We start from the raw sequence: 27,867 nt of genomic DNA on the forward strand, positions 1-27,867 counted from the left end.
AGTTAATTACAATTGTATTAATTGCAGCAAGAGGAAGATGCAAATGATTTACGATTTTGTGATAAGGCAAAATAATGATAATTATTTAATGATAAAATTAAAAACGGTATTTTAAATGCAATTCATTCATACGTTTGGTTCATGTTTAGGTATTTGTAAAATGTGGAGGATAAAAAGCTTCTTTTGAAGGCAACCAAATAAAGATGAAAAGAATCTACAGGGCCGAAGGCAGATATGACAATGAAGAACGTTTAAAATGGAGTTTGGGAGGAGGATGGGTGAACAGAAAGCATAATCTACAGGGCAAAATAATGAACAACAATAAACTCTCAAATTTCTCGGAGACTAGATAGAGAAATATGATCAGTAATTTTGTAGAAGAAAAAAAAAAATGGGGCCGTGAGTTTCTAAGAATTATAGGAATGTGTTTCGCAGTTTTCTAATAACGTTTTCATTCCCAAGTCAGGGTAAACATTCATATTGTGGCACTTTCTCCAAATTTTTCTGAAACTAATAACTTGTATTCAAGTAATCTGTGAATTAGAAGGGAATAAAGGCTATTTTTTTTTAAAAAAAAGTTTATATTCAAAAATATTGCTACACTTACGAGGGTCGTTTGAAAAGTCCGTGCAAAATTAAAAACTACTTAATTTTTTGGGGTAAACCTTTTTTATTTTTCAACATAGTCTCCTTTTAGGCTTATACACTTCGTCCAACGCTGCTCTAGTTTGTTGATCCCTTCCGAATAATAGGATTTGTCCAAGTCTGAAAAATAGCCATTCGTTTCTGCAATCACCTCCTCGTTTGAATAAAATCTTTTTCCCGCCAGCCATTTCTTCATATTGGGGTACAAATAGTAGTCCCAGCAAGCCAAGTCTGGAGAATAGGGGGGATGTGAAACGAGTTGGAACCCTATTTCCATTAATTTTGCGACCACAACTGCTGAGGTGTGAGCTGGTGCGTTGTCGTGATGGAAAAGGACTTTTTTTGTGGGCCAATCGTGGGCGTTTTTCTTGCAGCTCGGTTTTCAAACGCTCCAATAACGATGAATAATATGCACCTGTAATAGTTTTACCCTTTTCCAGATAGTCGATGAGGATTATTCCTTGCGAATCCCAAAAAAGACAGTCGCCATAATCTTTCCGGCCGAAGGAACGGTCTTCGCCCATATGGCCACTCCGAAAATTTTGAAACCACTTATAAACTGTTCTAATCGAAGGTGCAGAGTCACCATAATGTTTATCAAGCTTCTCTTTAGTCTCCTGAGGCGTTTTGCTTTTCATACAGTAGTGTTTAATCAACACACGAAATTCTTTTTCGTCCATTTTTTTTTGAAAATCACTCGACTTCCTCGATTCAAACGAATGCCAAACACAAAGAAATAGACCGATCTGGCTGAAACTTGTGTGTGTGTGTTCTTCCAAGAGATGCTACTAACTAAACATAACCTCGATACGCGCCAGTAGTGCTATCTCTCTGACTTTGCACGGACTTTTCAAACGACCCTCGTATATACAAAAAAAAAAAAAAAAAAAAACTAGTTATTCTGTGGACGGGCATAATTAACTGCACATTCGCTACATGATCTAGTGCAACTGTAACATCATTTATCATTAGATAAATAAAATATATAATAGGTAATATGCATTGTGTGATTAAAAATTAAAATAAAAAAGAGGTTAATATTGGAGAAGTGTTTACAAGGCCAACCAATATCTTATTAGTAAAATTCCACACTCTAACCTCTGGCTAGATAAAATTTAAATATTAAGAATCTATTACAAAAAAAAATCGACTCATTCGTTTTCCACAATCTGCTGTTATTTAAAAATGGTTAGTAGATGGAAGAAGCCAGTCATTGGTACATTTTCCTGAAAAGTCTTCCTTTTCTTTTCGGCCCATTTCTTCCTTTTATTTATTGGCTTTAAATTTCAGAGTCAGACCAATGGCAACAAAATTTTACCTGCCACCAGTTTCGCAAACATTTCTTTTAAAGCGCTAGTCTGGTGACTAAAAAAAATTAGAATGATTATAAATACAAACTTAAAAGAAAGGGAGGATTATAAAAGTTATTTGCGGATTGCGATTCAACTTCTTTTTAAAGTAATACTTTAAACTAAAAAGCAAAACAAGGTTGGAAGGTAGATTCCGGAGTAGAAGGGAAAAAAAATACCAAATTAAAAAAAAAAAAAAATTGTCTTTCGAGATATGTAATCCGTTGTCTAGCGTCATAAAAAAAATAAAAGCAAAAAATTTAACGAGCTTTATAAGCTTTTTTTTTTTTTAAAGCAAAACAGAAATTCTAGAATAATTAGAAACCGTTTTAGAAGAGATTAAAGAGGGATAACCAACAAACAGGGGAAAAATACTTACAAAAAAAGAAAAATTCAACCTTTCCATCAACCAAAAAAAGGCACTTGGCACATTACCTAAAATACTATCCGCAGACTGTCCTCGGATCATTCCAAAAAAAAAACAGAGAGAAAGAGAGAGAGAGCAAATATTATAACAGTAACAATAATAATAATAAATAATACTAAAAACCATGTACGGAACAAACATACAATAAACAGACATACGGCCAAAAAAAAAATTGGATTTAAAAAAATAATAATAATTGAAAATTAAAATAAATTAACAAAAAAAAGAGAAAACCGTGATAAAGAAATTGGTTATCATTCACCGACCTGGTCAGAAGAGGCCACCGCACTTCTTGGCGATCCATAAGAACTGGCTCTATGTCCTCCACGGCTGGACGCTCTATGACGGCTACTTCTATGTCTTCGGTTTCCACCACTATGCTGTCGGCTTTCATTACGTTGTACTTGTTGTGCTCTTCGCCTTGATGTTGGTGAACGACGGTGACTTCTTTTGTATCTACGTTCAGCGCTGGTACCACGTTCATGTAAACGTGATCTCTCCGCTCGTTCAGTACTGTTCAACCAAAAAAAATAATAAAATAATATATAAACACTTAGTAAAAAAAAATTAAATAATATTATTTTAGTTCAATAAAACTGTGATTTAGTTGTAAATTAATCAATATTATGCCAAACCCTTAATATTGACTGAAGGCTATTCATTAAGCCTACCTGAAAGTATTATAAAGGATCAAGATATCCATTTTCTCCTCCATCGATAGAGAAGGATTGTAGCAATTATAATTGTCACACTTGGATAATATTGTTCTATCGTCTTATAATACGAATTATTATAAAACAATTAGATGTTCTACACAATCAGGGCATCAGGATATCATTGGGAGCATTCAAAAGCAGCCCTGTACTAAGTTTATATGTAGATTCAGGTGAACCTCCGCTTTCGTACAGACGCCGTTATTTGGCGACAACATTTTATGTTCAGCTGCTGGGGAAAATGTTGAACCCAAGCTCCAGAACAGTTAAGCATATACCCCTCGAACAAAAATATAACAGAGCTGTACGGGCAACTAAACCGTTCGGGATAAGGTGTAAAAATCTTTTGTCAGAATATGGATTTGTGATCCCACAGTTATTCAAGTACCAGTTACAAGCGACCGCCCCCTGGTTAACTCCGCCTATATTCTTAGACCTGACTTTACTAAAATATTCGAAAAGTTTGATACCGGATACTGCCTTAAGGCTACACCTTTTAGAAATAATTACTAGGCTGAACCCCGAAAAAATACTATATACAGATGGATCGAAAGACCAACAGGGATGTGGTGCCGCAGTAATAATTGAAAATCGAAAATATAGGTTTGGTCTACCTGCCGGAAGTAGTATATATGTTGCGGAGCTCTATGCAATTTACATGGCCCTAAGTGCAGTAGAGGGGACTACTCAGGGTAGAGTTGCCATATGCTCCGACTCAATCAGCGCCCTCCAGTCTCTCAGACATATATACGACAAACACCCAATTATCCAGGACATCCACACAGTGTTGTATAGAATGGAAAGAGAAGGAGCAACAGTTGCATTTGTCTGGGTACCCGGTCACTCGGGAATTCAAGGTAATATAGATGCTGACCTGGCAGCCAGAGAGGCCGCACACATGGAGGTAACCATGGGAAGGTCCTTGCCAGCAGACGAGGCGAAGCAGATTAGAAGCTACATTTATGAATCCTGGCAGAATGAGTGGTCCCTGGTGACGAATAATAAGCTTAGGATGATTAAAACTGTCGTCCAAGCCTGGGACTCCTCATCGCGGGACAACCGCAGAGAAGAGGTAGTGGTTTCTCGCCTGAGGATCGGCCATACCCGGTTGACCCATGGTTACCTCATGTGTCAGGATAGCCCTCCTACATGCGGTTCATGTAATGAACCCTTAACTGTGCAACATGTTCTGGTGGAATGTTCCGAGTATGAGCAATATAGACAGCGCCACGGTGTTCCGCACTCACTGGAGGAAGCCTTAGCAGATGACCAGAAAAGAATAGACAATGTAATAAAGTTTTTGAAGGAAATTAAATTAATTAACAGTGTATAGGAAAATAAATTAATATATAGAATCATGTATATACAAAAATTTTAAAAATGTATATATTGTATTTAATTGTATATAGGTATGAATGTGATTTATAGTGTGAATGAGTTAACTTTAAGTATAGTGTGTATAGCTTTAAGAATGGAGTTCCGTAAGTGGTTGTCCTAGCAAAACGTTGGGTATAAAGTTGGCATATGAACTGCCACAGAGAGGTGAAGGGCATAATAACCACCCAGGTTCATTGCCTTGAAAAAAAAAAAAAAAAAAAAAAAAAAAAAAAAATACGAATTATATTAATATTATTATATTTTAATATAAGAATCTTATATTGTTACAGGTAACCCAATATCAAAGGCAATGTTTACGTGGTCAAAAATAACAATAATTTTATCAGTAACATTTAAAAAATGATAGCATCAAATATTGTATTTCTAACAATTTTTTTTATTAAAAAACCTATTCATAAAATCGTTGAGGATTTTTGGGGTTCCCCTTAAATGAAGTTGGTAAAGAGTAAGTCTTAAGTAAGTTTTAGGCTAACATTAACAAAATATGAGGAGGAGTGTTCTTTTCGTCACTTCTTTAATAAGGCTGTCTATTCTCAAATCTTGAAATAAAGCTTCTGAAAAAATGCAAATAAAAAAGACAATGTGGAGTTTTAGTAAGTAAAGTAAAGTAATCGCCTATTTTTTCAGGCGGGGCTTAACGTCCAACTACCAATTAGGTGTCGTGGACGGAGGCTATTACTGTAAATTTCTTTTATTAACCATTAAAAAAAATCCAAGACCTAAGAGACCGGGAATCGAACCTAGTACCACACAATGCAGACTAGCTTTGCAGGTCTCGTCTCTAACCGCTAGGCTACCGTGGCGCCTGGGTACGTTCACAACGGAGCTGTGAGCATAGATGATAGCAGTGATGCATCAGTGCTTATAGAATAACCTAGTACATTCTTATGTGAGCGTTCACAACGAAGCTGCGACTAGTGACTCATACTCGCTGCTATAAACGAGCATAGATGATAGAATTGAATTTTTCATTTTTCTGCTAGCTGAACTCCAGTATCGGAGCTTCAAAATGGACGTAGAAAAATTAATTAGTGCTGTCTTTACTCATTATTTTTGGTTATTATTTTATTATTTACTTTTAAACAATATTTTGTTTTTTAAATCGTGCTTACATTTATTTTCATGTGTATTTATTTATTTGTTTTTTTTTTTTCAATCTAATCATCGATTTGTTGTGCACGCTAATCAGCGATAATATTTTACTCTATCAGTTATCATCTCTGCTATCCGAGTGTGACAATTATAATTGCTACAATCCTCTACTATCGATGGAGGAGGAAATGGTTTACGTTTCACAGCCTGCTGATTTAACCCTTAGGGTACGTTTACCAAGGAGCTGTGAGTATAGATGATAGCAGAGATGATAACTGATAGAGTAAAATATAATCGCTGATTAGCGTGCACAACGGAGCTGTGATACATGCAACATGTCCGAGAAGTGAAGAAGAGTTTTTATGTTCAGCAGCAACGAAAAGGTATATTTTAAAGAAAAAACGCTTTAGAAAATATCATGTACATACCATAAATAAAAAAACGAAGTACTTTGGGCGAATTTCACTATTTATATAAGGAACTTAGAAATTATCCGGATCGTTTTTTTGAATATGTGAGGAAGGGTCCACCCACATTCGACTATATTTTAGAAAAAATAAGGTCAAAATTAAGAAAACTTTGGAAAAATTGTTATGGAAATCCTATAACCATAGAAGAAAAACTAGTGATTACTCTGATAAGTAATGATTTTATTGAAAAAAAAACAAAAACAAATAAATACACATGAAAATAAATGTAAGCACGATTTAAAAAACAAAATATTGTTTAAAAGTAAATAATAAAATAATAACAAAAAATAATGAGTAAAGACAGCACTAAATAATTTGTCTACGTCCATTTTGAAGCTCCGATACTGGAGTTCAGCTAGCAGAAAAATGAAAAATTCAATTCTATCATCTATGCTCGTTTATAGCAGCGAGTATGAGGCACTAGTCGAAGCTTCGTTGTGAACGCTCACATAAGAATGTACTAGGTTATTCTATAAGCACTGATGCATCACTGCTATCATCTCCGCTATCATCTATGCTCACAGCTCCGTTGTGAACGTACCCTAACTATGCAGTAGAGCTTCAATAAAGGACTATTTTTCTCGATTTAGTTTCATATTTAAATCACCTTAAAAGCCATGTTTTTTTCATAGTTAATTTTAAACTCATATGTCGTTTAATAATATTGATTAATGATTCAATGACCTTGGGGCCTCTGTAGAGCTAATTGATCTTCTGTTTCAATGAGTAGAAATTAAAGCTATTGTTTTTGTACTGAATGTGAGATGTATAAAAAAATATACCGATTGATTAATTTACATAAAAGTTCAGATAGAAATTGGAAATTTGTTCATTTAACCAGTAAATTTAAACTAATAAATATGGTGGAAAAGATTTAGTGTCGCGTATGATGGTTCTAGGTATGTGGAATCTGAGTTGCCAAATTTACAGTAGTATTTTTGTTGCAGTTCGTCTGGTATTTTCTTTTAATTTCGATCGTGGATATCTTAATCTTTAATTTTAAATAATAATAAATAAATAAACCTTGGCTAATTTAAGTTTTCTTACATAATTTTAATCAAAATTCACTTCATTCCCTTTCAGTTTAATTAAACCTGTGGTCTATTATTTTTAATTTGTATTTTTTTTAAAAAAACTAAGATACCATAAACATTTTCTAGTATTTTTTAAAAATATTTTGGGCTTTGATCTGTTGGAATTACACCATTTCTGCTCGGATTAAGTCCTCATCAGAGGGGCTCTGGATATGATTCGGAATGTGATGAATTCAGATTTAATCAGAATCGTTTTTTTTTTCCTCCCCATTTCAGCAGTTTTCCTGATCCCAATTTAGACAACATTGCACAGGACAAGGTTAAATCAGCAGGCTGTGAAACGTAAACCATTTTCTCCTCCATCGATAGTAGAGGATTGTAGCAATTATAATTGTCACACTTGGATAATATTGTTCTATCGTCTTATAATACGAATTATATTTATTTTTATATAAGAAACTTATATTGTTCACATCAAAAGCAATTTTACGTGGTCAAAAATAACAATAATTTTATCAGTAACATTTAAGAAATGATAGCATCAAATATTGTATTTCTAACAATTTTTTTCTATTAAAGAAATTCATTAATTAGTGATTTTTTGAGGCATTACCAAAAAAAAAATTAGGTCAGCAGTGCATATCTAATTTATAAATAACGAGCCATTACTACTAATTGGTACGATTTATCATAAAATTACTCATTAATAAACTCACATGGTGCATGCAGTTGGGCACATCACAATTTTCAGATTAAATATAATAATTATCATTGGTAGAAATTTTAATGAATCCAATTTATTTATATTTACTTTCTCTTACAGTACCACTTAGTGAGAGTAGGAAATATTGTTTTAAGGAATAGGAATTGCGAATGGATGTATTTGGTGAACTCAGTAAGGTTCAAATACTTTTCTTAGATGTGAAAGGCCAGCCAAAAATGCAATCCGGAAATGGCACAATATGGTATCACTATTAATAAGTATTGACGATTTAAAGTGTATGATAAGTTAGCTATCATCACAGGCAAATCATGATAAACAGTACTTTAACATTAAGAAATAAATATTGATAAAGCTGATTATGCAAGATAGGTTCTATTATTTGTTGAATGTTGACCAAAAATATGAGAAAAAAAATAATTTTGCTGAGATGTTTGGATCTTTCTAAAATTTGCGCCCATTTGTATATGTTACTGTGGATTTAAATGTGGCTCTGTCGCTAGTCACCGTAAATAATAAGTATTGTAACAACTCTTCGCGGCTAGGTGGGTTAAAAACTGTCCCACCTTTTGCTTAGCTTTTCCTGCATGGTGGGATATATTTTAACCCACCTCGAAAAGTTGGAAGTTATTCATACATACAGCTTAATATGTTATTTAAAGTTTTTCATTCAGTTGCCAGTGCTATGCACCAATGGTAAATGCGTAAATAAGTGAAATAATTTTTATATTTATTATAAACTTGACCGATAGTAAAAAATGGTGGCACCGCATACTGTTCTATTATTTGGATGCAGCTGTTGTTAATTCATATATTGTTTATAAAAAATTGGGTCAAAACTTGGAACTTAAACATTTCAAGGGACAGTGCGCTGAAGGACAGTGCTGTCTGCAAAGTTCCGCTTTGTTTTGGTAAAAAGTTGTGTTTGAATGAACATCATATAAAGCATTAGTTGCATAGTGGTATTATACAATACCAGCGCCCCTCACTAAAAAAGGACTATTGAAATGGTATTAATTTTTTCTTTTCATTTTTTCTTATTTCGAGAGTGATGATTATTTGAGAGGGATGATTACATGTGTAAGATAATGGAAATGAATGTTTATTTCCATTATTTTTATAATAAAAGAAATTCTGTGCAACTAGGGCTTTTATTTTCTTCAAAATCGTGCGCCTCAAAGAGTTAACCATCAGTTAAAGTTCTTTTATTTAATTACCTTGTAAAACAATATCTGAGACATTGATCCCATTACAAAATGGCCTCTATGTCTCAGTATAACTTTACAAGTTAATTTAATACCTAGATCTAAACTTATACTTGAATAATTTATCTAGAGAGTTAGTTTTTAATGAAATGTAAAGTTTTAAAAAATTAACAACTGGATAATATTGGCAAAAATTAAATATATATTTTAAGAATTTAGTGTTAGAAGACTCATTACTTAGAAAACGACAAGGTAATCAGTCTATTTCTAAATTAATGACAGAGAATAATTAATTCCAAGTGCAAAAACAATACATTTTCAGGCCAACTTTATGTCAACAATTGATCAGATGTCCTATACAAAATGGCGGAAAGCAAACAAATATTTCACTAGATAATAGATCAAACTCGAGGCCAAATTCTAAGGGGGAATGCAAGCTCAATAACTCGTCTTGGCAATAGTCTCCACGGCAGAGGGGAACGTACTTACAAAAATTTTTTTGTTTTTTTTAGCATGTATAGAATATTCTAAATAGCCTTTAAATATTTTCGCCTTTACCGTCAAATAATTGTTAAGTTAATACGAGTATACTGAAATGTAGGACTTGGGTGTAGTTATTGTCACTTATCTTTTTTCTCAGGCTGTTATATTCTGTGGGCTTTAAGCTGGAGAACAGAGCTTTTTTTGCCCGCTGTCTCTCTCTCTCTCTCTCTCTCCTCTTTCTCGCAACAAAGCCGAACCATTTCTCAATCAAATCGTGAAGTGCGATGAAAAATGGATCATGTACGATAATCGTAAGCGTTCATCGCAATGGTTGGACAAAGATGGAACCACCAAAACACTTTCCGAAACGAGACATCCACCAGAAGAAGCTGATGGTCACTGTTTGGGTGGTCTGGCTTAGGTGTCATCCACCACAGCTTTATGGAACCTTGGCCGATCGATCACGGCGGATGTCTACTGTTATCAACTAGACGAAATGATGAGAAATCTTGCGATTAAACAGTAAAAATTAGTTAATCGGATGACTCTAATTCTTCTGCACGACAACGCTCGACCACATGCCGCACGAATGACCGTGTCAAAGCTACAGGAGTTGAAATTGGAAACTCTCCGTTACCCACCGTACTCGCCAGACCTTGCCCCCCCACTGACTATCATGTCTTTCAAAATTTAAACAACTTTTTATCTGGGAAAAAATTGCAATTCCGCACAGGCTGTCAAAATGGCGTTTCAAGAGTTCATCGACTCCCGTGATCCAGGCCTTCTACAGCAAAGGAATAAATTAGATACCTCTAAAATGGCAAAAGTGTATCGATAATATGGGTGCATACTTTCGATTAAAAATAAAATGTTTTTATTGGAAAAAATCGAATTCAATTATGTGCATTTTTTGCTCCATTTCATACTTGACAAACCGATACTATTTACTATAACATTTTCTTATGTCTTAGTTTGTTATTTTACCCAAATTTTTTTGAATTGACGTAATACCAAACTCCTGGCAGACGGCTAATAGCCACTGCTATATTGCTCTAATTATTTATGCGTTTAAATATTGTAAAAAGAACAATTTAATTTAAATAAAGCATTTATTATTATTATTACTATCTCGCAACCCAATTTGCTGCACAACTGGTACTCTCTTAACAGATAACTTACACCAAATGCCATAGCCTAAAGACAAGCCCAAGCAAACTTGGGCCTTGGGTAAAGCAAAATATGACTGAAAAAAAGGATTCAATAACAAGAGAATTTCAGCGAATGTCATATGCAATTTCTCGAAACTCGAGAAAAAAAAAAAAAATTGATGTGGACACTTATAACGATATTAACTCTAATGTAAGGGATACCTAAACTCAATATCATTCTCTAGAATACCATGGGACAGAAAAATATTTTTTTGCCTAGAATATTTCAAATAAAAATATAAAACGTCTGTGTATATAGAATTAATTGAAAGTCTACAAATGTAACAATGTTGGCATTGTTGTGATCGTCTACTAAATTAGAGCAAATAAAACAATGCATTTATGAAAATAAAAATTACGATTAAGAATTAATAATTTTCTGACATTAAGTGAAAGTAAGGAAGGTTTCAATTGTTGCTCTCTCTATCTTACCTTTCAAAATTACTATAACGAACTGTATTATACACTAAAATGGGCCACAGAATGGAAAGCATAGATAATCTGAAAACTATATCACAGAATGAACAGTACTTCTTCACTATCAAACAGGTTTTATACTAAAAAATATAACAGAACATTGCAAAAACGATGTTTTAAAAAGCGATAAATAATATTGGAAATAAATATAGGTTAAGTTAAAAATTCTATTAAAAATAGATTCTCAATTATTTCGCGATAAAAAATAAATAAATTAAAATCTAGTGTCTGCAGAAAATGTCAACCTCCAATGAACTACGATATCTCTGTACAATCAGCTTTTTAGATGAAATCAATATACAAGACTGAAAAGATCAGAACTAAAAGCAGAGGTTACTGACAATGTACAAACATGGTGCAAAATAAACTCTAAAATAATGTAGCCGAGACAAATCTGAATCTAAGGAGTCGAACTGGTATGGCTCTGTGAATCGTAACTAAAATCGCAACAAAATCCTAATCTAAAAAGTCGCATCAAAGTCAAAGCGCTACCAATTTACGAGGGTCGTTTGAAAAGTTCGTGCAAAGTCAGAGAGATAGCACCACTGGCGCGTATCGAGGTTATGTTTAGTTAGTAGCATCTCTTGGAAGAACACACACCAAGTTTCAGCCAGATCGGTCTATTTCTTTGTGTTTGGCATTCGTTTGAATCGAGGAAGTCGAGTGATTTTCAAAAAAAATGGACGAAAAAGAATTTCGTGTGTTGATTAAACACTACTTTATGAAAGGCAAAACGCCTCAGGAGAGTAAAGAGAAGCTTGATAAACATTATGGTGACTCTGCACCTTCGATTAGAACAGTTTATAAGTGGTTTCAAAATTTTCGGAGTGGCCATATGGGCACAAGTGACGCTGAACGTTCTGGACGCCCTGTTCAGGTTACTACTCCAGAAATCATTGATAAAATCCATGATATGGTGATGGATGACAGAAGAGTGAAGGTGCGTGAGATTGCTAGTGCTGTGGGCATCTCGAATGAACGGGTACATAATATTTTGCATCAACATTTGGACATGACAAAGCTATCCGCAAGATGGGTGCCGCGATTGCTCACGCTTGACCAAAAACCAAATCGTGTGAAGTGTTGCAAGGACGGTTTGCAGCTGTTCCAGAAGAATCCGCAGGACTTTAAGCGTCGTTTCGTTACTGTGGATGAAACATGGATACATCACTACACTCCTGAGACCAAAGAACAATCTAAACAATGGTTACCAAGGGGGAATCTGCGCCAAAAAAGGCGAAGACCGTTCCTTCGGCCGGAAAGATTATGGCGACTGTCTTTTGGGATTCGCAAGGAATAATCCTCATCGACTATCTGGAAAAGGGTAAAACTATTACAGGTGCATATTATTCATCGTTATTGGACCGTTTGAAAACCGAGCTGCAAGAAAAACGCCCACGATTGGCCCACAAAAAAGTCCTTTTCCATCACGACAACGCACCTCAGCAGTTATGGTCGCAAAATTAATGGAAATAGGGTTCCAACTCGTTTCACATCACCCCCTATTCTCCAGACTTGGCTCCCTCGGACTACTATTTGTTCCCCAATATGAAGAAATGGCTGGCGGAAAAAGATTTTATTCAAACGAGGAGGTGATTGCAGAAACGAATGGCTATTTTTCAGAGCTTGGACAAATCCTATTATTCGGAAGGGATCAACAAACTAGAGCAGCGTTGGACGAAGTGTATAAGCCTAAAAGGAGACTATGTTGAAAAATAAAAAAGGTTTACCCCAAAAAATTAAGTAGTTTTTATTTTTGCACGGACTTTTCAAACGACCCTCGTACTCTTAACTACCCAAGATCTCAAAATATCACCCTCGTTATAGAAATAATTCATTATCGATTACTAAAATCCCATTATAACCATAAAACCTGCACTACTCCTATCTACAGCCACTCTTCTTCACAAAAATATTTTTCGGAAAGCTTTTGCTGGCCACTGTTGACAAAAAAAAAATTAATTTCCAATTTTACAATACAGTTAAACTGAATATCAAATAGTTAAGACTAAAAATGTACTCTTCTGATGGACCTTTACAGACCAAAGATAAAAGACTATATTTAGCATTTCAGTAATTTAATTTAATCTAGACCAATTAAATTATATCAGTTCAGTTTGAATGAATGCAGAACAATAATAAATATATCAAAGAGAGGAACAATGAACCCTTTTCTTTAACGGTCCAATTAATTTCAATTAAATCTGATTAAATGTAATGTGCAGCAGCTATTCAAGATACTGTTAACCAATAATATCACATATATAAATAGTCAATTATTAGAAAAAATAATAAGTTAAGATCAAATTAATTCAACTCTTTTATGTAGAATAATTTACAACTTTTATTGAACAAATAAGGTTACCCAAACTTTCAGAATTTTAGTTTTTAATTTTAGATTAATTAGAAAAAGATAATTATATTTTGTGAATCAAACCCAAAGATCATTGTTTAATGTGTAATCCAGTAGAATGAGCCGGAAACATTAATTCACCTGTTTATCACCTGCCCAGTCTATGAAAGTTTCAGAATCCCACTCCATATAAATAAATATAAAGTTTCAGAATCCCACTCCATATAAATAAATATAATAATCCTAAAGAAGAATTTTGCAAATTAATTAATAATTTTGAAGAGAAAAATATGTACGCAATTTTTAATTATTTAAAAAAAAAAAAAAATTAAAATTAAGATCTTATAGTCTAACAAAGTTTATAAAGTAATCATGAACTTAAAACTCCTTTGTAACAGGAGTTTGAATTGATAATTATATTTGTGGATCTATACGTGCATGCAGACCCATAAATTTCCTTTTATTGAATCATTTCTCCAAAATACTTTACTTTAAGAGAGGTTCTAAGAATAGCGTTCAACTGACGTAAAGAGTCCTGATGTCCCCCATTTGTACCAATGTTTTATTATTATTCTATAAAAAATGAAAATGCTAGTTTTTACGTCACATGCAAGGAATTGTGGTAGGATTAAACTGTTCCGCAATTATTTTTACTCTACCATGTGGTTGGTGGCATAGTAGATAACGAGAAATATTGTTTCGATTAATCCCATTGGAGATAAAAGAAAATTTAATAAATAAACTAGAAAATTGCAAAGGAGCTTTAGTTTTTTAAGAAAAGTGATAATTGTAGTGAAAAGCCCAAGTATAACTTCATAACTTATTGAGCCCATATTTATTATGTTAGTTAAAACTATATTCCCGAATAATAAAATAACCATTTCCTGCCCAAAAAGTGAGAATAGAATTAGTTTTACGTATTTCGGTATTATTTGGGGTCCTCTCAAGAAGTATCTAATTAATTTTTTTAAAGAAAAATAGTTCAAAATTAATTTAAAAAAAAATAACTTACAGAGGCGGCATGATATATTTTAGTTGAAAATGAAGTCACAGTAAAATAACATTTCAATAAATACAAATTTGAACCAGAATGAATATCTTTATACGTTGAGGGGAGAATAAAAATGCCAGAATGTCGCTTCAACAACCGAGGTTAAAACCAAAAAAAATTAAGATCTTTATATGTGCAACATATAACAAAAATCACAGCATAGCACAAACTATAACATGAAATATTGTTGCTATTTTCCTGTCACAACAAACAAACAAACAACAGTATAATGGTCGACCAAAGATAGTAGCAATGGTAGTACGAGTAGTAGGATAACCACTTACATAATACAGCTCTATAGTGGGACTTTGGTGACGGTCGAGTTTTGAAAGGCACAACTAAATTGTAGCCCCTTTTGTCTTCATGTTGTTGTTGTCCTACTAATTCACGACAATTTATATTATTAAAATGATTCCCTATTTTACATATTTATGGTTTTGTTTTTTTTAACTTGTGTAATTTGGTAGTTTGCATATTAAAACCTCGTATCTCTTAGCGCATTGTTCGGAAGGTCTAAATCAGTGGTTCCCAAACTTTTTTGGCTCATGGACCCCTTTTTATAGTCAAAACTTGCCCATGGACCCTTTTTTTATAGTCAAAACTTGCCCATGGACCTCCAATTGAAAAAGCTACATAAATGCATAGTCCAAAAATTACAAATTTAAAAAAACATTTTGTTGAAGAAGTATTTATTGAAATTATGACTTTTGTTAAAAATAAAATTTTAAAAAATTAATAATTTGGATGAACGTAATGAGATGTTATGAGTGTATTTATATCCGGCTCAATGTTTGTGAGTAGCTACCGCAAATCCCCACGAGTAATCTTTGGTTCAGGTCTGCATGAAGAGCCGTTAAGTGTTCCGACAGTGAGTAAGCTAATCTTCATCTCTATTTTACAATTTTGAAAGATTTGGAAACTGAGAACGTTCTCCTCTTCCCAAGTTTTGTATTTACAGAAAATGTTTTGCAACAAACGGAGATACTACGCTTTAAGTTTTGATTAAATTTAATTGGTCACCTTGTTAGTTTCTAATTTCCATAATAATAAAAATGGATCACAGTTTTATTATTTTATATTGAACCTTGCGCGGACCCACGTGACGTTTGTTCAGGGACCCCCAAATCAATTTTAATTTTCCACGGACCCACTGAATGGATACCGGGTCCCCCTGGGGATCAGTAGGGACCACTTTGGGAACCACTGGTCTAAATGAACCGAGAGGGAGGGAAAAAATATTCACCTAAGTGTGCAATGATTTATCAATATTTTGGTAGGTCTTAGAATGCATCTAGATTCTAACCTAAGGTTCACAAGATCAGAGGTTCTAACCTAAGGTTCACAAGATCAGAGGTTCTAACCTAAGGTTCACAAGAACAAAGGTTCTAACCTAAGATTACAGTCCCTTTGGGGGTCCATGAAACGCAACACCCTGAAAATGGATAGTGTTGTCACATCACCCGGTGATGGACAGTGTTGTCTGTAACGAGAGAACACTGTCCGGAGGCCGGCAGTGCACTGGAAAAAGCTCCGGGCGCTAATGACCTCAGCTGTTGATGCGCCAAAAAAAAAAAAAAAAAAAAAAAAAAAAAATAAAATAATAATAAAATTTTTGTTTGATTGATTGCGTCATCTTTTCTGTTTGGAGCAAAAGAAAGTTATCTGCAGTAGAAAACTCATTTTTGCTCCAAATCTAACGTAAGTTAGAGAATGAGTAATATAAGTAATAATAAATGAGTCTGCATAAAGACTCGTTTATGCACCAAAAGATGTAGAATTGAACATACAGTAGGGGGCGCCACTAAACACATTTTCTGAAAAAATGTAGATAACTCCTTTTTGCACCAAGCTCTTCAATTACATACAAAAAAACATGTATGACATAAGTAAAGTTTAATAGCGCTGCAATGCATGGTTTCTAAACTGTAACATAACTGCAATTTACTTTTAAAATTTTACAGTGCTTTACTTGCATTAATGCATAAGATAGGAAGAACTCACAAGCAGTATTTGCTTTTCTTGTAGTAAATTTTTCTCGCGAACAGAAGTTTGAAGTTAAGAAAACCTCAAGTTCTGACTCTAATTGAAAAAAAAAAGAAGCATCTAAAGTAATATATTTTTTTTGTCAGGAAAAACGTCCAATTCGTTATAACAGGCACAAAAAAATAAATTCTAGTTTAAGCTGTACGTACGTATTAAATGGTTTAAAAACTGATAATTCTAAAAAAAAAAAAGGGATCTGTGCATAAAAAAGGTTGAGAACTCCTGATCTAGATAATCTTTCGAGATCACAGCTACTGTGAACCCTCCATACACTACATCCACATACGAAAATCTCCAGGTTTTCTTTAAATCATGCAATTTATTTTCACAATACTAAGGTAACTACAACCAGAAATAGCTCATTATGTAAGGAGAACAACTTCAAAAGAGAAAACGAAACATAGGCGCCCCCATGTTAAAACAAAAAACAAATTCTAAATCGAGATATTAATATACATTTTTAGTTTCGAGATAAATACGCCAATTTCGAGAACAAAAAAAAAAAGAATCCTCCAAGAACTGAATAAATTATTAATTTCATTTTGTTATGTTATGATTTAATCTCATTTGGTAACATCAAAAAAAAACAAATAACACTCCTTTTGCTAAACTGAACTTTAAATGACTATTTTTTTTAAAAAAATCCCTAAATACCCCAATTTAAACGCGGCTAAAACCGTGATATTGGATGTTAGTCTCTTTGGAATGTATGCTGTATTATTTGTGGACTCATATTGCGTAGTAAGAATTTAATATTCTTTAACAACTTGAAATTTTAAAGCAGACATATTTTTATGTATTTTTTTTAATTCGGTGTTGCAGTTATTATATTTTTATATAAATATAGTATTAAATTTATTAACTTATCCTACCACAGATTTATCGATGCTATCTTTATTTTAAAGAGAAAAAGAGAAATACATATGGTGTTAATTATTAATAAGGTTATTTTTAGTTAAGCTAATATACCAGGTGTACTTTGTTTATCAGATTGGCAGTACAAGGCCAAGAAAATATATGAGTTTGATTCCGATTAATAGATTAAAACAAGAAATAAATAGCTACACAGAAATGGTAACAAATTTTTAATTTAGTCTCTTATAAATTCACAGTTAAATATACGAATAAGTAGTTATTTAAAAATAATAATTTTTACTTCAGATCACTGTGTATTTATTATGTATAACTAAAAATATAATATTATACAAAGAAAATACTAAATATTCCTTCGATGGCTGTGGTGGATACGAATCACTGAATTCGTTACAACTTTTACAAGACGTTTAACACGTTATTACTGTTCAGAGAAATCTTTTTATTGTAAAAATTAAGAGAATCAATTGAAGTTAGAAGTTTTTTATCTATACTTTATGGTTTGGATTATTTGGTAGGCTCTCTATTAGGTAAAAAAAGATATTTCTCGATAAGTTTTATGAGACATTGGATGTGTTTAAGAATTACTTATTCTGAAAAAACGGGGTCAGAGGCCCATTATACCCCCCCTCAACTGTTAAAGGGGAAAAAACAGATTCAAGAATCACAGCTCTAGTATTTTCGATGTGATGTACGTTTCAAAAACTGAATAGTCTGTCTTGAAATTCCGCATTAGGAACTTTAGTTAAGAGATAGGTGGTAAGAGATACGAGAAAATGTGACCTGATACAAGTAATAAACTAGAATGTGAGATAATACATTCAATATTAAACGGGGAGAATGGAGAATTGAAATTAAATATTTATACTAATATTTAGGCTTAAAAAATGTAATAAAAATTAAATTATGCCTTAACATACACTTCAGCGGAATTGTTCTCTTTATCTGATGAAACCGTCATGCTGAAGATATGGTGTTACATGTTGTTGACACCAGTAATTATAATACGGTAATTGCATATTAATTTTTCTTTAACTATAAATTAAAATTAATCACACAACACTAAAACAAATCAATTTAAATAAATGCGAAAAAACAAAAAACAAATTTGACAAAAATTAAATTAACTTGTAAACGAAAAACAAAATTTTATACAACAGAGAATGTGGATAAAAGAGGACGAAGAAGACATTGGTACAGTTGGGTGAAGGTGAAAGCCGTGTCATAATCGCTCAAGTTATCAGTCCGCACCATGGCGTCACTACGATAAAGGAAGTGACTGCGCCATCATAGACACTCCTCCACTTAAAGGCACATTATTACTGACACTCTACTGGCTGGCTGAAGCAGCCTCCAGGGAGATATATAACAAGTTGATATTTTAGAGGAGTGGGAGATGGAGGATAACGAAAGTGAATTATATTCTTTCACACACATAGACACACACACACACACACACACACACACTTGAAACAAATAGACGCCAGAAGGAATGGGAGACAGAGAGAGAAGTGAAAAAGAGAAAATATGAAGTAAAAAGAATAATAATATAAAAGAGATGTGAGGACGCATATGGTCAACCTAGTTACCATATAGGGAGGTAAACGGGGTAAACCAATCTCCTAGCGAGAGATTTACACGCCAAGGGAACCTTGAACGTTAAGACCTTCGGTATTAAGAGTTACAAACTCGTCGCCTAGCCGCTCTTAACACTGAACTAATATCAAAGATGGATGATCTCACTGGTTGTCGAGTATATAAACATAGGATCAAGTAAAATTACTTATCGTTAAATCAAATTCAAAGACTCCCAAAACTCTCTTGTACCCAGAAGCCTTAAAATTTATTCAGTGAATCACTTCCACTCAACAGATTTATTATTATTAACCTTCTGCCCACAAGGCTGGGGTCGGATACGACCAAGCTCTTACATTTCTGTGAACTACGCAGGTGATACCGTTTTGACACCAAAATGTACTCAGGTATCCTTTCTCTCAATATCGATAAACACGTTCTGTAGGCAGGATATGATTTTAGTATTCTTTTAACTGAGTTCTAATATCATTTTTTACAAAAGTTTGTCTCTTGGGGGCGGATAGGAACCCACCTTGTTTATAAAGTGCGAAAATTTTTTTTAAATACAAGTTTCCATTGTTTTTTGGTCCATCAAAATGAGTAAAAAAATTTATTTTTTTCATGGAGGATGAAGTAAGGGCGGAGTTTTTAGGACATAAGACTGAATCTGAAGGCGAATCTGTAAAAGATACATGTTCTGAGGAAGAGAGGATGGCCTTTTATCAAATGTTGATAATCAGGACGATGTTTTCGATTTAGGAGGTGAGGACGTAAGTTATAGTTGTGACGACGAAGATAGAGAGAAAAGAAATTTTATTTTAGGAAAGAATTTGGAAATTACATGGTCTGACAAAACTCCCAAAATTTTCCAAAAATCCTAAAAGAAATATTTTTACACATCTTCCAGGGCCAAAGGGTGAAGCCAGAGAGCTTTTTTTACACATCTTCCAGGGCCAAAGGGTGAAGCCAGAGAGCTTTTTTTACACATCTTCCAGGGCCAAAGGGTGAAGCCAGAGAGCTTTTTTTACACATCTTCCAGGGCCAAAGGGTGAAGCCAGAGAGCTTTTTTTACACATCTTCCAGGGCCAAAGGGTGAAGCCAGAGAGCTTTTTTTACACATCTTCCAGGGCCAAAGGGTGAAGCCAGAGAGCTTTTTTTACACATCTTCCAGGGCCAAAGGGTGAAGCCAGAGAGCTTTTTTTACACATCTTCCAGGGCCAAAGGGTGAAGCCAGAGAGCTTTTTTTACACATCTTCCAGGGCCAAAGGGTGAAGCCAGAGAGCTTTTTTTACACATCTTCCAGGGCCAAAGGGTGAAGCCAGAGAGCTTTTTTTACACATCTTCCAGGGCCAAAGGGTGAAGCCAGAGAGCTTTTTTTACACATCTTCCAGGGCCAAAGGGTGAAGCCAGAGAGCTTTTTTTACACATCTTCCAGGGCCAAAGGGTGAAGCCAGAGAGCTTTTTTTACACATCTTCCAGGGCCAAAGGGTGAAGCCAGAGAGCTTTTTTTTAAGGTGGGAAATTATTCTCTTTGCCTTGGGAAACTTTATACCAGACGAAATGATTGGCACCTTAGTTTGTTGTACAAATAAAGAAATAGAAATGAGATGTGAAAAATAGAATACTAAATATTGGTATATAGGAACCACAAACTATATACACAAACTAACATTAATCATTATTAGTTGATATTTACTTTAAAAAAGCAAAATGAGAAGCAGGCGAAATAAAAAAATGTACAGGGTCGGATCCGACCCCACCTTGTGAAAAAGTGAACGATGATTTACCTTGTGGGCAGAGGGTTAATATCATAATACAGGTTATACCTAGATGAGGCATGTATTAATATGAAATGACTTAAAAGGGAACTACAAAACAATCATTATATTAATTTTTCAGTGATTAGTAAATCAAGATAAAAAAAAAATATATGAGGAGTTAATCCCTCAAAAAATGGATAATCTGGCAATTCCAGGATCAAAGTAAAAAAGAAAGTAATCGTCTATTTTTTTCAGGCAAGGCTTAACGTCCAACTACCAATTAGGTGTCGCGGACGGAGGCGACTAGCAAACATAGTTTACTGCAAAATTTCTTCTATTAACCATTAAATAAAAACCAAGGCATAGATACCGAGAATCGAATCACAGTACCACAATACTCATTAGCTTCGCAGGTCTCGCCTCTAACCGCTCGGCTACCGTGGCGCCTCAATTCCAAGATCATTTTTTGGCCCAAAAACTTATGGTCAGAACCGTTGGATGAACAAAGACCCAACAACACTGTCATACCCAAGAAATCTACTAGTTTTTTTGTTTTAAATAAGAAGTAGGGCATTTCTTTATTATGACAATAGCCCCAAAAGCTTTGGCCGAGAAGATAAAGTATCAGCCAAGGTGTGTAGGATAATCTCGAAAAAAATGGCTGGTGCCTGAAAGGAAACTATAAAATGAAAATGAGAGAAAAGAGAAAACTAGAAAATGTACAAGCGCTGGGATCTGGATCTCTGGCTTTTGGTAGAAGTCCAGAACAGTAAAAGTTACAGGTATAGTAAATAATTTTCTCAATATGTGATATTTATTATATTAATAGGTCAGAGATATTCCCCACTCGTAATAATAGAAAGTAAAAATAATAATAATAATAACAGGGAAGGGATTAGCTATGTGGTTAGCGTACTGGCCTCCCACGCGGAGGTCCCGGGTTCGAATCCAGCTGCTGACCCTTAGGTATTCTCTTCCTAGGAGCTTCTTTCAGCTCACTGTCCGGTGATGGACAGTGTTGTCTGTAACGAGAGAACACTGTTCGGAGGCCAGCAGTGCACTGAAAGAAGCTCAGGGCGCCAATAACCTTAGATGTTGACGCGCCTTAAATCATTAAAAATAATAATAGTAATAATAATAAATGAAATACGATTCTCTGCTACACATGCTCACTGAGATCTTTAATTTTAATTAAAACCTAATATTGCTAGCTTTGCAGTTCTACTGAAATCTTATAGAGACACATGATTTGAATTCATAGCATTCCTCCTCACTAAATACACCATCTTTTAATTATTTAAAATACTAAGAAATTGCTTTTACTGAAGTCGCATTGTTGCAGCTCCCATAGACTCCCTAAAAGTTAAAATAAAAGTACGATTGCAATGTAAAATTCACCATACATCTGGATGGCTGTCAATTTACAGAAAATACGAAGAACAGTGTTGTTTGTAATGAATGTGATGATTGGTCAGAATGTATGTATGTGTAAGAAAGAGAGGGAGATTTGAAAATCACTTTTTCATGCCCAATGAATCTTAAAAAACAAAGGTGGTATCAAAATACCCAGTAGTTTGTAAGAAAAATTAATATTTTACCTGATAAAACAACAGAAAATATAATAAAACCTCATGATTTTATTATTATTAAATTGGATTTGCATTATTTTTTATTTTTAACCATCCTAATTAACAAAACTTACATAAAAATATTGCAACAAATTTATTAAACACTCAGCTATAACTTTAAAAAAACACTGTGTTTACCTGACGAAATTAATGGGTTAAAAAACTGTTATCTAAAGAGCACAATCTCTCTTACGCACACCACAAAAAACAAAACATTGTCTATTTTATGTAGGAGAGCCTAAATCCTGGAATTGAGCTTCCTTAGTTTATGGTAGTTGCTAAAAATCCAATTTCAAAGAGAAGCAGAAAGATAAAATGGAAAAAAAATATGAGCTACTTTTTTGAGCCGTTTGAGCTGACAAGACATAATAAGAAAAAAAAAATGTCAACCCAAAATAAAAGGATTCTAAATTGATAAGAAAGTAAATTGTTTTTTACGCCGCCATTATCAATTTTGTCTTTAAATATTATCTTATCAACAGCATTAAATTTCTTATTTATATCCCTCCCCGTATTTAATTATTTGCGGTTGATTTCAATTTCATTTTTCTTCATGCGTTCGGGTCAAATTTTATCGAATATTGAAGTGGAATTATTGACTTTTGTGATTGCGCATTTTTTGTTTAATAGCCTACATAAGTGTAAATTGCCCTCTAAAATACCAAAAATAACTTCCTCTCTTTTTTTTGGTATTCCAAATTCAAGAAAACCCTAAAAGCTGTAAGAATTTAATTTTTTTGCAAATCACAATAAAAATATCTCAACAAAAATTAGTGATTTTAAAGCAGGTTTCGAAATTTTAAAGAATTTAAAATGCTGGGAGTTGTAACTAGATTGACTGTTAAGCTAACGTTCACACTACATTCTACTCCATCTACAGACGTGAGAGATTTAATTTTACTTGCCCTACATGCACTTATTATTTGAAGGTTAACAAATGAAGGAAATTTATTTTTTAAATGGATTAATTGCTGTAAAATCAAACTGAAGCATGAGGGGGAAAGCCATTCCTAAATATACCCCAGGTACTACGAAGCAAATTTTTTTATCCACTTATTTTGGTTTTTGCTAAAGTCTAAAATATCTCTGGATTTCTGGATTATAGAGAATTCAGACGAAATGTTGTTTTACTTATTTTTTTCCCCTCAAAGGGACTTGACCAGTTAAGATGATGGCGAACAATGCAAGTACTTTTATAAATATAAATTACCGCATTAAAAAAGCATCAAATATTCCAAGTTCCAACCAAGAACCCAGTTAACTTCAAGCATGCCCTTAATAACTCAAGATACTGGAGGTCTCAGACCTATTTGATCAGAGGGTAACCAACTTTACACCCACTCAATCTAGTCTAATTGAAGAAAAAATGTTTTTTATTCATAATTGTAACTAATTGTAGTTTAAAAAGTCGATGTCTAGTCTAAATGTCCCTCAATTTTAATTATACTCATATATATATATATTTATATACGTATATAAGCCAAGTTTTTCTTTCGTCACATTCATATATAATTTTTGTATTTTGACTGAAAATTTTCTAAATATATCCAACACACATTAAAGACCAGATTAATGTACTCATAATTTATTTTTAAGCTAGGATATTTTTTAGTATATTTATATTATGTTTGGAGGAGGTGTAAAATTATAAGATTAGATATATACGACTGAGCAAAAGATCTAGTACGTCAAAATTAGAGTATACAAAAATTAATTCTAGAAGTAAATTAACACCTTCTTAATTAAATGAAGTTTTAACACATTATTACATTGTATTATAATATGCACACGAAGAGCAGAGAACAAGGAATGCTTAAAAGAATGAATTAACTATCATACATAGTAAAACTAGAAAAATAATTGATAAAGTAGGCTCAGACATAGAGAGCAACAGACCTGTAAATAAAGTTTTAACACATCCTCGACCATGTTCTGAACGAAAATAAATACTTTCAAGGTTATATTCGAAGCCAAGACTGGACTTGTATCATATAAATAAATATAATTCAACAATTTAAAAAAAAAATCAAGACATCAAAGTGGTAATCAAATAAAAATAAAAAAGATATGGCTGGTAACTTTCGTTATAGGATTTTTTTTTAATTAATAAGGAAATAGTAAAGAATTTCTCGACAATGAAAAATAATGCCCTAATTTTTTTTGAAAATGCATGTTCTGCAATGAACTGTAAACTTCCGAGAGGAAAAAGACTGCAAAACATTGTCTAAATCACACTGTTCTTAAACCGACATGAAGATCTCCCCCTATTTTCCATTGTTCTCAACCCATCCTTAAACAATGAACTCTAAAATCGTTAATTTACACAAGAGCAAACAATTTCCCAAAATAAATTGCATAACTTGTTGCGAAATAGCAAAATCAATAAATAAGTTTATTAAACAAATAAATAAGTTTAAAAAGAAACTGTAAGATTCGAGAAAGACCATCTTATGATCGGATTTCAAAATTAAATGTCTTTGGTGGAAAACTAATGAAAGGTAAAACAAGAGAAGCGTAACTAAAAGGAACAAATGTCAGCTAACTGCGTCAGCTTTTTGTTTAAAATTTTCGTACAATCATGGGCTACGCGCTGAAAAAAAAACTATTTTGCATTCAATACACCTTAAAAACAATATGTACACCGTAAAGTAGGCTCAGACATAGAGAGACATAAACGTGTAAATAAAGTTTTAACACATCCCCGGCCATGTTTCTTACATTTGAACGAGAATAAATACTTTTAATGGCGATAAGAAAGAATAACAAAAGTAAATGCTAAACTAAATTAAACTTTAATAATTATAATACAATGAAACTTAATATGAAAACGAAGATAACAAAAAATTAAACCAACAACTGACTTGTGGAACAGTTAGGAATTTCTGGAACTGAGCCACAATCAACAATGAATACGTTTTATTATCGAACGAAACTGCGTTTAAAAGCAATAAAAAAATTAATAAATAATTGTTATTAATCTAAACAATAATTTAGAAAGAGTACTTCGTGCTGTACATAATAATTTTTAATCTCCCTTTAAAAATTCAAAAAAAAAACTACTTGCAATATTTATTCACTCAAGGTTATATATCAATGAGGGGCAGGAGACCTTGGTTTAATTCACTTAAAATATAATAATATAGACAAAATAGCAGTAACCAAAACAATAAAATAATTTAAAGATGAAATAAACTCACTTTCTGTAAGATCGTTTTAAATTTCTGTAACTAAATTTCAAAAAATCACTGTTTAAAAACATGACGATGAAAAATGTGAATAACAAATATAGTTTTCAATGACTTCTGATTTGATTTGACCGTTTATGGGAGGAGAAAAAAAAAAAAAAATTATTGATATAATGCATCGAAAATAGCCATTTCTTGAATGAAAATGAAATATTTTGTTTCTGTTTTGTGTGATAATTGACTACATAATGAAAAATTATATTGGAGAGGAAAATGATGTTACTTTTAGGTTAATTTAGGTATATAATTGTAAAAATAAGAAATCATATTGTTTTTATTTAAGTTAATGACTATCACTGATTAGTTACTATGGCACCACAATCAAATAATTCTTGAACAAAAACAAATGATGCATATAATGGATTAACTGTCACGCTAAAATGATTAATTTTGGGTACTCCGCAAATAAGGAAATAAAATCATAAAATAAAATAAAAAAGCTAGAACTGAAATAAAATATCTTCTACTTACTATATATAATTACAATTATATTTTCACTACAAGATAAGTATTGAGAACAAGACGGCACACACAAAAAATCTACCGCGTCGGCGACAGGCTAAGGCTAAGATATCTGTCACGGGCGGGATCTGGTTTTTCTGCGATATTTTCATCTATATGGATCACATATTAGGCAAAGATTTCGGCAGAAACAAACTAAGTGACTATTAGTTCTATCCACCAGAGGTGGTACTCTCCAAATTTTGCAATGTTGCACATTATTTTATCTTGCTTCCTTAACTGACCATCTAACCATTATCGGACATGCCCAACAAGAACAAACCGAACATGTCAGGAAAATTGTTAACTATCACGAACTATATCGCGATAAGCGCAACGCTCTCAGAGTTAATATAACTAACGCCGTGATCCACTGCTATTTGATTAAGGTTATCCAATGTTTATCTGGCAAGTGATTCAAAATTAACAATCTTATTGCGCGATCAGTACTAAACAAACAAAAAAAAAAAATGCAAAGTATAAATCCTGATTAGAAAGAAGCGCTAATGAACGTAAATATGTTATCATTTTAACTATCTATCAGGCACAACTAAAGTTGATGAATTTCATAATATTATTAGCTTAATTTCATATTGCAAAGTAGACCTTCTGTTGAAGTAATCGAAGTGGCCGTCACAAACTTGCTTAAAATGTGGAATAAATAAAGTTATTTAAAAAAAAACATTTCTCCTATTGCTTCAAATACCTAAAGAAATGATATTACTCTTCTCTTGCTAGCTACTAATTCTTTGAATCTACAATTTTTTTTCTTAAGAAACTGAATGAGAACAGAAGATACATGTAATTTTGAGAATTGTAGTAGAGGGGTTTTAGTAAACAATAAACTAGATCCAAATATAAAACCGGGTAAGTTCCCTTTCTCAGATGCTTCACTAACTGCGTCAGGAATATTTAACATTCCCTTCCCCATCCAAGTCCTTTACATTTAGAGAATAACCAATCCCCTGTATTCTATCAAAATGTTAAGTGAGAATTAATAGAAAAACACAAATCTTACAACAACAACAACAAAAATCCAAATAAGTGTATCATAGACTTGGAAAATAACATTCAAGAGTTGTAAAGGAGTAAAATTAGGTCAGTAAAGTAACTTTTGCAATTAATTTTATACCAATTCCAAGTTTTACGAAATTAAAAATAAATAACACAAAAATAGGAATCGAAACACTTAAACGACTTGTTCGTACAGCGATTCAAAATGTTCACTTGAAAAACTTACTTCAAATTATACTTTAAATGTAATATTACAGTATTGTTCACAAAATATTACATTTCACAAAATTATTGAGACAACCAAGACCTACCAGAAATGTCGTTCTTATCTACATAATATCCGAAAATATGTAGTTCAAAAAGTGCTAAATTAACTTAATTTAGACTTTATTTGATAAATTCAGGGTAAAAAGAAAATTGTTGCGAGTCGTTATCTAAAATAAAAAATGGCTAGTTGTTTCTTGGGAACCTAGAATAGAAAAATCTTCAGAAAGATGTTTGGTTACATGAGACAGAGTAGTAATGAATTGTTATGATCTAATCAGGAGTGGACAGGTACGGAGAACAGAAGTTATAGTGGGAATGCTTAAGCGTAAGAGTTG

The 27,867-nt window shown here is 33.0% G+C and overlaps 1 protein-coding gene across 1 annotated transcript in view; it reads right to left on the reverse strand.

The window, feature by feature from the left end:
* Window positions 1-1,500: 1,500 nt before the first annotated feature.
* The window catches only part of LOC141458745 (uncharacterized), a 32,401-nt gene continuing 6,034 nt past the window's right edge, over window positions 1,501-27,867 (reverse strand). Inside the window, exons 4-5 of the mRNA XM_074137120.1 lie at window positions 2,688-2,934; window positions 1,501-2,010 (exon numbers count right to left, since the gene is read on the reverse strand). Of these exons, the coding sequence (XP_073993221.1) occupies window positions 1,999-2,010; window positions 2,688-2,934 (259 nt within the window). The 3' untranslated portion in view covers window positions 1,501-1,998. The remainder of the gene's footprint in view (window positions 2,011-2,687; window positions 2,935-27,867) is intronic.

The sequence above is a fragment of the Rhodnius prolixus genome, unplaced genomic scaffold (genome assembly GCF_049639745.1).
Source record: "Rhodnius prolixus isolate KJV_2025 unplaced genomic scaffold, Rpr scaffold_5, whole genome shotgun sequence".
NCBI lineage: Eukaryota > Metazoa > Arthropoda > Insecta > Hemiptera > Reduviidae > Rhodnius > Rhodnius prolixus.